The sequence below is a fragment of the Solanum verrucosum genome, unplaced genomic scaffold (assembly GCF_900185275.1).
Source record: "Solanum verrucosum unplaced genomic scaffold, falcon-dt-bn FXZP01000163.1, whole genome shotgun sequence".
Taxonomy (NCBI): Eukaryota; Viridiplantae; Streptophyta; class Magnoliopsida; order Solanales; family Solanaceae; genus Solanum; species Solanum verrucosum.
The window spans coordinates 2,100,512-2,113,057 of record NW_026020379.1 but is presented as its reverse complement, the minus strand read 5'-3'; the positions used below and the strand labels follow the sequence as shown (position 1 = coordinate 2,113,057).

General features: G+C 31.3%; 2 protein-coding genes across 6 annotated transcripts in view; one reads left to right on the top strand and one right to left on the bottom strand.

Annotated features, from left to right (window-relative positions):
• Positions 1-12,546, top strand: part of LOC125839081 (actin-depolymerizing factor 10-like) — an 858,671-nt gene that overhangs the window by 406,829 nt on the left and 439,296 nt on the right. The window lies entirely within an intron of this gene.
• The window catches only part of LOC125839078 (peroxisomal membrane protein 11C-like), a 485,045-nt gene that overhangs the window by 472,251 nt on the left and 248 nt on the right, over positions 1-12,546 (bottom strand). For both annotated transcript variants that reach the window (XM_049518056.1, XM_049518055.1), the window contains exons 2-7: positions 11,734-11,808; positions 11,581-11,655; positions 11,409-11,489; positions 11,243-11,317; positions 10,980-11,153; positions 10,545-10,604 (exon numbers count right to left, since the gene is read on the bottom strand). In XM_049518056.1, coding sequence (XP_049374013.1) covers positions 10,569-10,604; positions 10,980-11,153; positions 11,243-11,317; positions 11,409-11,489; positions 11,581-11,655; positions 11,734-11,808 — 516 coding nt within the window. In that variant the 3' untranslated portion in view covers positions 10,545-10,568. The remainder of the gene's footprint in view (positions 1-10,544; positions 10,605-10,979; positions 11,154-11,242; positions 11,318-11,408; positions 11,490-11,580; positions 11,656-11,733; positions 11,809-12,546) is intronic.

Below are 12,546 nucleotides of genomic sequence, written 5' to 3'. Positions count from 1 at the left end.
GTACCACGTTCTGGTATGCTAACAGTTTGGGTGTGGGCTCCATGAGAGGACCATTGAATTGGATTTTGTGAGAGGACCATTGAATTGTGTTGTGTACCTACTTGTGATGAGTTCGTTCATATCTAATGATGATTGATATTGGAAAACAGTATGTTGCTCTAAATTGATATAACTGTGATATGTGAGATTCGTGAAGTTGTTCATTGTTCGTATATGTTGATGATATTGTATATGTTCAATATGTGAATGTGATTATATTGTTGTATTGACTAATGTATGTTACACTTATTGGGATAGCCGCGTGATCCTACCAGTACACTGTGGTTATGTGTGGTTTTGTACTGATACTGCACTTGCTTGTTCTTTGTTGAGTACAGGGCATCTTCAGGTGGCTATTGATAAACCTCAGCTAAATGACTATTGAGCGTGACCGGATTCAAGGGTGAACCAGTTCTTTCAGGATGCCATGGATCTTTCTTGTTTAAGTCCACTATTTTCGGATTTAGACTATTTGTTTAAGGTGTTTGTTTAGTTTCGGGGTTGTACCCCTTGTTCTTACACTTGTCGTTAGTAGAGTTTTGGTACATTGACTTTCATGTTCTAGGGGTTGTTTTTCTGCATTAGTTTGGCTAGTTTATTTAAAACTTTTGTTATGGGAACCCTATATAATTTCTGCATTTAAAACTGCTTCCATATCTTTAAATATCTTAGTTTTTTATTGAGTTTGTTAGTTTGGGTTGTAGTAATGGTTCTCCCACCAGAGGGTTAGTGTGGCTGCCAATCACGATGGTCTGGATCGTGACATTTATTGTATTAGAATTCATATTTAATATACAGACCCTTTAATATATAGTTCAAGAAATATAGTGTATTTATATTTTTTATATAGTCATGCTTTTTTTTCAGTTTTTTTTTACGATTTTAGTTTTTTTGGACATATGAAACATTTTGCCTATAGCAAGTCGACTTCTAACAAAATATAATTCAATCAAGGGAAAAAAATAAATATACCCCCGAACTATCGTAAATGGTATCTAGATACCCTTCGTTATACTTTTAGGACACTGATGAACCTACCGTCCAAATTTTGGATTGTATATACCCTTTGAACTAACGGAGAGACACGTGTCAACATCTTAACGGCCTATTCAAAATTTATTTATTTATTATCCCTAATTAAAAAACCCACCCATAACACCCGAATATCTATAACCCAAACCCACCCCCACCCAAAAAACAAATCCTAAATAAACTCCGATTTCTTCATTATTCCACCAACCATCAACAACCAATAACACCCCATCGAACCCACGCCGTAACTCCACCACACCGTCGTGACTCAACTTCTCCGATGAAGTTCCACAACAAAACCACCTCTAATTGCTACTAAAATCAACCTCCCTCGCTTCGGGAAAAATCAACGATGGAGTTACCCTTCGACCATCATGAAACTTGACCATCATGAACCTGTCTCTCCTTCATCGCTGCACCAATAGTACCGGCGAATAGAATCAGAAAACTTCGAATGGATTTACAATCGCAAAAATTATAACCTTTTTTTGCCTTCTTGAAATTCGAAGTTATAAACATCTGGGTGTTGTCAATTTTGGTAGTTAGTGATGATTTCTCAATTAAAATCTCTCACTAATACCTCACGAGTTCAAAATAAACCGATAAATCTCTTTGTCCTTTCTCTCATCTTTCCCCCTATCCTTCTCGAAATCAAACATATTGTTATTGGCTCACGTTTGTGCTACCTTTATCAGGTTTATTGATTACACAAGAGAGGAACATGTATACTGAGAAGGTTTTGGTTTACAATATGTGTGGGTCTTTTTTGTTTTTGGGGCTTTGCCGGTGAAGATGAAGTTGCAGTGGTGTGGTGGAGTTCCGGTGTCAATCTATTTCGTAGGGTGTTTGGATGGTGGAACAATGAAGAAATGGAAAATGGGTTTATTTGGGTGTGGGTCTGTTTGGGTTTATTTTTGGGTTATACATATCTGGGTGGGTTTATGGGTGTGCTTTTTAATCAGTGATAAAAAATAAATAAATTTTGGAAAGACCGTTAAGATTGTGACACGTGTTTCTCCGTTAATTCAAAAGGTATATACAACCCAAAATTTGAACGATAGGGGCATCAGTGTCCTAAAAGTGTAACGAAGGGTATTTAGATATCATTTACGATAGTTCAGGGGCATATTTATCCTTTTTTCCTTCAATCAATATGACAATATTTTTGTCTATATATTTTAATGTGATGCCTTTTATTATAGATGCCATGTCTTTATTTACTTTTCTTTCTTTTCTGTTTGAACTTGTAATTTTTTCTATAAATTTGATGTTACACTACCTAGACATTTTGTAATATTTTTCTTTATACATATATTTTTAATAACCAATTTATTTTTTGATTATTAAAACTTATGTTTAGTAATTAAAATATATTAATTCCTCTGATATAATAAAAAGTTTATTTTTTATGAAACATTAAAAATATCAAACCTCCAACATCTTACACAAAATTTTCATATTATATTTTGTGAAGAGTTATATTCTTATGTCAAACTTACATAATGACTTAGTTTTGAACTTAGAAATGAATTTATATATGCTCCACTATGATATATTTACTTATATATATTTACATTAACTTTTCTAATGTCAATCAGGGGACAAACGAGCAACGCACGTTCCTAGGACTAGTAATATGATAAGCATGAGCATTTAACCTTGGTTCTAACATCAAACACCTTTCATTAATTCAAACTTCTGAAATAAACAAGCATTCCAATCAAAATTGTGAACTTTCTAATGTGATTCATTAACTTTTCTAATTAGTTTCATATATTCTAGTGAGATACCTTAACCATATGTACTCAATTACCTTTAGTGAATATGAAGAGCTAAAGCTCCCCAAACGAAACATAATTTTTTTCGTTGGTTTAGTTCGTTTCTTTTGGGTGTTTAGAATAATGATTTCAAATTTAAAAAGTTTTAAGAGTTATTATGTAAGATTTTAGTTTACATTAAATAAATAATTAATTGTGCATAATAATTAACAAATAATGTTGCGTTAAACTAATTAAAAGATCATTAGGTTTGGTTAGTAGAAAATAGAAATACATCACCTCACATTAATTACTTTGTATTAGAAAAAAGGAAAGAAATCTAATCTTTTCAATTTGTAAGAAATAGAGTAAGTAGATGTACTAAATTACTTTAGTGAACATGAAGAGCCAAAGCTTCCCAAACGAAATAGGGAAAATGCTCAAATATGTCATCGAACTTTGAGAAAAGGCTCATCTATGATATCCGTTAAAAGTTTGTCTCATTTATGCCATTTCTGTTTGACAAAAGGCTTATCCATGTAATTAATTGTTATATGAAATAAACAAAACTTGTACCATGAGAGAGAGAGAGACTAAATACGCTTCTTTTTAAGGATTTGCTTAGAGCTTTTATTTATGAAATTTGCAGGATCTAAATGAAGTATTTTTCTTGAGAAAGTTCTTATTTTAAATTGAGTTCAAATTAATTCTCGAGGAACTATGATTTGAAGTATTGTTGAAATGTATGATTATTTGTCAAGCTCTGATACCAGAAATTTTGGGAAGGATATTTAAATTTTGAATAGATAATTTTTTTTTTTATAAGTTAGTGTATAGACAATGTTAATATTGTTGTAAAATGGATGTCCGCATAAATATACTTTGTCAGAAGCATATAGACATAAAGGGGAGTGGGTTCACTTGCACCCATCCTCTCCTTCCTAACCCCAATGTAGTATTACTACTTTTTTTAATTGTCTTCTTAAATTTGTATAAGTGAACCCAACATTAAAAGGGGTATTTTAGTGTATTGGTAAGTATGTCCAAATAGGAGGTACATGACCTGTAGATTTGTGATTCAAATTTATTTATCCACATTAATAGTTTTAATTAATATAACTAAATGTGCCACTTTTAATAATTGTTTTTAATAATTTATAAGTAAAAAGAGGTTCAAATATCGATATTTTGAGATTGCATCAGCTATCTCTACACCCTAAGCTAGAAGTGTCAATAAAGACAATTTATACTCTTTACTTCTTTTTTCTCCTTTTCTTCTTTTGATGTTTTTCTTATACTTTTTAAACTTTTCAAAGTCCTAAACAAAAAGGTGAAAAAGAGTAAAGACATCATATTGTTCTTATTTTGGCTCCATTCCACTTTGTTGTTCATGGTGAAGTAGAAGTGAGATTTGAGAACAAGTAACAAGGTATGCTATCTAAAGAAAATCAATTTTATTTATTAATGTACTTCATTTGTTTTATATGTTTTATTTATTTATGAAGTAGTGTCATTATTTGATTGCTTGAATATTTTAAATTTATAAGAACTTCTTGATTTCAAAATAGTTATCTAATAATTGTGATTCTTTTATTAGTAAACTTGCTATTTGTTCTAAACAAAATTTAAAAATTACTTTGTTTTGATAGGATTGAATAGAAGTGTGAATATTTAATTTTGTAGGTAAAATAATTCTTACATTCAAATCATCAAATCACAAATGGATAAATTTCTCATCAAGTTATCAAAACCAAAAGATGGTCAACCAAGTTTTAGCTCTACTCAACCATTTGTGAGTTCACAAGTATCTCCGGAAGTTCAAAGACAAATAAATTCTTTTTAAATTTTAAATATGGATAATATGCTTGATTTGAAATCTTTTGAAGAAGATCTCAAAGACCAAATACCTATTTCAGCTTATAGTCCTAATATTCGAGATGCGATAAGGAGGTATTACATTAAAAAAAGACATGTCAACCTGTTGATTATATCTTCCCTAAATTGGAGACAAAATGCGTCAATTTGGATCAACTTGATTTAAGAGAAGATCTCAATGGTTGAAATATATCATTAAAGCAGACACGACATTTTGTTTATGTTGTTATTTGTTCAAGAATGAACTTGAAAGTCGTGAAAATGCTGGAGATTCACTTACAAGAGATGGTTTTATGTGTTGGAACAAAACATTAGAAAGATTCAAAAAACATGTGTTAGTGTAAAGTTTTGATGATAATCAACTTAACTATTTCAGGACAAATCAAAAAGGAAAGAATCAAATAAGAAGAAGATTCTCACAGCAAGATTGAAGATCATCAATCAAGGAGGCTGAAATCTGAAATGCACAAATCATGAAAGATTGCAAATCAAGGAAGATCAAAAATCAACTGCCAATAAATCAGAAAAGTGTAAGATTTTGATTAGATCTCCAACGGCCATATTAAATCAAGGAAGCTGCAAGAATAAATCAATCAAGAAAGGAAGGAATCTCCAAACGACTACATACAATTCAAGGAAACTACAAAAATGAATCAAATAAGAAAGGAAGGGATCTCCAACGGCTACATACAATCAAGAAAGTTACTGAAGTAGAGACATAAGGAAAGGATCACAAACGGCTGTCTGCAAGCTATTAAGGCTAAATCAATGAATAAGCCTTAATCTTTATTCTTGGAAAATAAGGATATCTTGCCTTTTTTTCCAAGGATCAAATCTCTTGGGTTGCCATCTCTTCATAGGACTAGATTCAAGTCTCGACCCTATATAAAGACATCACACTGCAAGTGAAAAGATAGTACAACGAGTCTGAATCATCTCACCGCTCCCTACTCTACTTTTGATAAGCATTGTATTACTTAGTTTTACTGTGTAAACAAAAAAAAAAAAAAAAGAGAGGAAAATTGTTGGTAAGGCGTTATATCAAAATAGAAGAGTGAAAAGAAACAGAGTGTAAACTGTAAAGTTACACTTAACTTTGTACTCTCATCAAAAGTTACCAAGGTTAGAAGAGAACACACTTGCAACCCAAGGGGACTGAACGTAAGATCCACATTGGATCCCAACCAGTATAAAAATTATTGTGTCAAGTTTACTTTACGCATTTTCGATTCCATTCATACTTGTCTGCAATCTGTAGTCGACTGAGGTTCCTCTCAAGTCAACTACTCACAAGAAGAAAATAAAAAAAAATAGCAATTCACCCCCCTCTTGCGCTTTCAACATGTTGGTAAGGTAAATAGTATCCATCATAAATGTTTCAATAGGATGCAAGATGTGATAAACCCACAATCGATCCAATCTTCTTTTGACAAGCAAAGTGAAAAGGCAAAAAGTGATTATCGGTTGCGTTTAAATGCCTCAATTGACGTAGCAATATTTCTCTTGACATCGGGATTTTCATTTCGTGGATATGATGAAAGTGAAGGTCTTGAATATAAAGGTACTTTTCTTGAACTTTTAAAATGGTATGGGGATATAAATTTTAATGTGGGAAGAGTAATATTAATTAGGTAATGCTCGACAAAATTATATGATGATTTGTCCGATAATTCAAAAAGATATTGTGAAGATTGTGCTAAAGAAACAACTAAGACTATCATTGAAGACTTGGACGATGATTATTTTGGAATATTAATTGATGAATCAAATGATGTCTCTCATAAGGAGAAAATGACTCTAATTTTGAGATATGTCAACAAAAGTGGAATGGTGATAGAACAATTATTGGGTAATGTCCATGTAAATGATACATCTTCCAAATCATTAAAAAGGCAAATTATTCTTTGCTTTTGGATCACTCATTATGTACATCCAAAATACGTGGTCAAGGTTATGATGGGGCTAGTAATATGCAAGGGAAAATAAATTGTCTCAAGTCTTTGATTATACAAGATACGTCATTTGCATATTTTATTCACTGTTTCGCTCACCAATTGCAATTGACACTTGTAGGTCTTTCCAAAAAGAATTCGGATGTGGATAAATTTTTTTATGTTCTCACTAATATTTTGAATTCTATTGAAGCTTCATTTGAACACATAAATTCACTTCGACAAGATCAAGAAGATAAGTTGGAAGAGTTGCTTAAATTTGGAGAAGTTCATACATGGCAAGGTTTGAATCAAGAACGTGGCCTCCAACGACCAGGTGATACTCATTGGGGGTCTCATTTTAATTAAAACCTTGGACAACTTCTTGATTTTTTTTTCTTGAATTGTTAATGTGTTTAAGGATATGAAGCGTGATTGTCCATATCATTTTGATAGATTTGCAGCAGAAAATCTTTTGAGCAAGATTTATGAATTTGAATTTGTATTTATGTTGCACTTGATGTTTAAGGTGTTGCTATTGACAAATGAGTTGAATAAAGTTTTACAAAAGAAAGATCAAGATATCATTAATGGTATGGGATTGCTTGACCTTTCAAAGAAAAGATTGCAAATGATGAGAGAGGATAAATGAGACTATCGATGGATGAGGTTAGCTTATTTTGTGGTAAACATGGTATTTCAATTCCCAAAATGGATGAAGACTACTCTAATGAAAAGTTGAAGCGTAACAGGTCTAATATTTTGTATTTGCATAACTTTCGTGTGGAAGTATTTTATGTCGTCATTGATTTGGCACTTCAAGAGCTTAATAATCGTTTTGATGTGATGACTAGTGACTTACTCCTCGGTATGGCAAGTTTGAGTCCGGATGATTCATTTGCTAATTTTCACAAGGATAGGATAATGAAACTAGCCGAGTACTATCCAAGTGAGTTTGTGATAAAGAGCTTCGGAAACTCAATTTTCAACTCGATGATTTTATTGTCTATGCTCAAAAGTGTGATAGGAAACTTCTCAACTTGAAGGGAATCAAGGATCTTGCAAGAGTGATGATAGAGACAAAACTAGATCAAACTTGGTCATTTGTGTATCTACTTCTGAAGCTAACTTTGATTATTCTTGTTGCTAGCGCAAGCGTGAAAATAACATTATCATCAATGAAGTACATAAAGAATGATTTGCGTAATAGGTGGATGAAGATCTTTTGAATGGTTGTTTAGTTTGCTATATAGAGCATAATACATTACTAAAATGTAAGTAATGATGTCATTATTGACCGTTTTCAAAATATGAAAACTCGCCGAGGACAATTGTAAGTGAATGATGTTTTTTGCTAATATATTACTATATAAAGGTTTCTCCTTGCTCATCAACTTGTTGTCGCCGTAAATTTTATATAATTGAATTAAATGTCTATTTTGAAGATAATGGTGCCCCATGTTCTTGAGATCCTGAATAGGCCTATGTACTTTGTATTGTAACATGCATGTAAACACAATATACTTTGTGTCGTAACATGAAAGTAGACACATTATACATTGTGTTGTAAGACAGATATATACCCAATAAACTATATTTTGTAAATTAGATGTCCATACAATATACTTGGCATCCAAGTATATACATGTCAAATAAATGACTATACAACATACTTGGTGCCACGTATGTACATGTATGTATATATATATATATATATATCATTTTTCATGTAACAAAGAGACAAGACAAGAACAAGTGAAAAAAAACAATGCTACACTATATTTTCTCATTAATCTTTCTTCTTTATTCTATATACATTATCTTTTTTGTTATTTTAGCATTGATACTCATTTCATAACACGTTATCAATATGAAATTTTAACCAAACTAATCATCTCTAGGTTGGGTTTATTCTCTACATTAGAAGAATGTATGTTTCTTTTAAAAGCTAATTTTGATATCGCTACTATGCATACTTGTACATGAATTTTACTGCATATATACTATATTACGCTTTTGTGGCTATGCTCACAACTCAAAAGAAAAAATTGGATAATTCCACCAGTCAATTGCAAACGAAAGAAAAATTTCGACTAACTAGATTATTAATATTTAATGCTCTGTCATATTCTCATTCTGCTTGGTCCGTCAATAGATATTGATTTACTATAATAGTAGACCAAATAATCTACATAAAATATGCTAAATTAATCATATTAACATTTACACGTTGCCCCATTTTTGTGCGTATAAAGATTATACATTAGATTGAAAAATACACTCAAGAATAGAAAAAAAAAATTGCTACTTTTTGTTTCTCTACTTTACTGGTTTTTTTTTTTTTAAAGTTAAGCTCCACTTTTTACGGATTGCTCAAATACCAAAAGTTCAAAAGGTGCTTCAAATTTTGCATAATATTAAGAGTGATTGATGAGGCAATGATATATTTAAGTAGGCAATTAATAAATTTGTCAAGGATAAGCTAGCAATATATTTTTTGCGTTTTGATAAGCTTCCTTCATAATAATAATTACTTTAGTTCTGATTTGTATGTATTTGCAAAAGGATTATGCTAATTTAAGAGTTGACAAAATATGTTGTTAACATATTACGTACATGTCGTTGAAACAATTTAACCTAGACTTTATTAAATCCATTTATCAAGTGTTTATTTAATTTTTAAATTTTGAGGTATTATTTTATTTATTGTGATAATTAGTAACATTAATTTTATTACAAGATACATCAAATAAGTTATGACAATAATATGCATAAATAAAAATTTATACAGTACGTATCATAAGATATTCAAGAAATAAAATAATGATGACATTATTTTTATATTATTTAAAAATATAAGAATAGCTAGAAGAAACTTCTATGTATACCAAAAATAATATAACTAAGTAAGTAATAACAGTCAGATATATTAAATAATAGTTATCAAGTGAACTAACTAAAAATTAAATAGATAAGTAAAAATTAACATGCAACTAAATACATAAGTGTTCATTATATATGAGATATAAACTTAATTTATTTGAAAATAAATGAAAGGACAGTACTAATAACGTATTATGAAATAAAAATAATATACTAAAACTTAAATAACAAAGAGAGATAGATAGAACAGTATTAACTTTTCTTTTACTAATAATATTTTTGATGGGTCTTTCTTTGTACGAAAAAGAGCTATTTATAAGCTTAGAATTTTTTGTGGGACAAAATAAACTATGGGCCCCTTATTATTATTCTTTTTTAAAAAATTTATCACAAAGTTGATCATTTTCTTGGTTATTCTTTTATTATTTTTTTGTTTGAATTTTTTTTGGCGTTCGATATTCGCATTGAAACTTGAATTATTTCGATTTCGCGCCATGTAAAACCCATTCGGAGGGAAGCGCTTCCTACCATAACCAAGAACTTTTTCATATCTTGAACTCGAACTAGAGACCTATGATTAAAAAAGTAGTAACCTGATATGTTATCCAAAAAATATATAATAAACACAAGTACGATATTACCGAATACCGTACCTTGAGTAACTTGATATGTTATCCAAAAAATATATAATGAATACTCTACTTTCAGTACGATATTACCAAATACTGTACCCATACCATATATGTTATTCAAAAATAGAATAACACTCTGCTTTAACAATTACACTGATAGCATACAAATTCTTTACACTATATTAGTATATATAATTTAGAATCTTTTATTATTTAACGTTGATAACAAGATCTATGAGACTTAAAAACACATAATTATAACGTTCAGTAGCAATATCAAAGATATAATAAACAAGGTGTAATTCCACCACAACTTGTTGCACAAACTGCTAAAAAACTTATAACCAGTGAGCACATAACAAACTTATAACAACTTATTCTGGTGATCTGGGAAATTCTTGAGCAGCATCAGACCTTTATCAGGACGCTTTGTCCTTTGCCGGTGACGGAAGCAACTGCACGAGCAAAAATTATTGAGAATATCATTAAATAATAAAAGTGTGATCTCTCTAATAGCTTCAACTTTTAGATGAGATGATTACACACTTAAATGTGGTATCAGAGCAGGCAGAGAGAGGTCTTGAGATCGAATCTCACTGCCACCCAAAATTAAAAAGAATTTCCACGTGCTTGGCCCATGAAAAAGAATCAGGTTTGCATGTGACATGTCACATGTTGCATCCTCAATACTTAACCAAAGCTTGGGGTGCACCCTTTGTAACTTTTTCATCTTTTCATTTTAAATCATGTCTACTTAACTTTTGGTTAAAGAAACATAGGTGATTGATGAAAAGACGAGTGTAGAACTTGTAGTAAGAATTAATACACACCTGATAACATGAAATCAGCGAGCTAACGAATCCAAAGGCTCCCGTTACACGAGGGGTGACTTTCTTGGGTGCCAGTTGAAGTAATCCAACAGCAACCACTATATCTGTGCCTGCCTTAATCAGGGCTAGAGATCTCTCATTCGACTTTTGAAGCTTACTTCGATATTGCTCATTCTGCAATAGAAGATTTAACCAGATATGGAGAACAATCTACAAGCAGAATTTTCAATAGTAACAAGCGAAAATGGTTGAAATTGTCAAACCTTATATTTATCAGTATTCTTTAGTTCCTTTTCTAACTTTTTCATCGATGATGAAAGCCTTCCAAGTTCTCCAATCTGGTGCAAGTAACAATGAACAAAATTAATGGCATAAAACTAAATATTAGGAGCGATAAATCCAATTTACCAATGAGGATAAATAACTTACCTCCACCAAGGCGGTACAAATTGAGGATCCCATCCAACTAAAGAAAGAGATCCTGCCAATTAACTCCGTTTGTTCTTTGTTCTATATAAACAAAAGAAAGAGCGTGAGGATATTTCACCTTCGCGATCTTCATAATAAATTCTGGGATTAATGATACAAAGTAATTTGGTACCTTGTAAATGCCTGATCTTCCAAGCCAGACAAATTGATCCAGAAACAAGTAAGTTGATAGTAATGCATTTTTCGACTGAAATCAAGATGTTTGTTAGCAAGGAAATACAAGAACTAACAAGAAACCGAAAGAATAAATAGTTAGATTCTTTACCTTTCCCAACAAGATGAGTGGAAGTGGGGTTCCTGGGGCATTTGGGCTAATAAGAGCATGAAGATCATTGATAAACTGTAGCACAGCAGAATAAAATGAGACGTAATGTATGAACGTTGAAATGAGAAATCGGAATAGAAATTTTGCTACCCTTAAAACAGACCATATTATGGTTATAAGAAGAATTTCTCTTATCATGAAAATCCATTGTCGAAAGACATAATTAAATAACTAAAAGTGTGTTATCTCTAATAGTTTAAGTTTTAAGTTTTTAGATAAAATAGTCACACACTTCAACATGGTACCAAATTAGACAAAGGCCTTGGGATCAGGTCGCACATGAGGTGGTGTGTTGAAAGACATAATTTAAGTAGATAAAAGAGATTATCACGCATTTCAACATGAGATGATCTCTCAAACAATTTAAGCTTTTAGATGAAATGATCACACACTTCAACATGGTACCAGAGTAAGCGAATCCAAGGATCGAGTCTCATTGCTACCCATTATGATAAAGACTTTCTAGATTCTTGACTAGGAAAGATCAGGTCGCATGTGAGGGTGTGTGTTGAAAGACATAATTTAAGTAAATATTAGTGTGCTCTCTCTAACAATTTAAGTTTTTAGATGAAATTGTCACACATTTCAACATGGTACCAAAGCAAGCAGATCATGAGATCGAGTCTCATTGGTACCTATTATGATAAAGTCTTTCTAGATTCTTGACTGGGAAAGATCAGGTCGCACATGAGGGGATGTGTTGAAAGACATAATTCAAGTAAATAATAGTGTGCTCTCTCTAATAACTTGAAG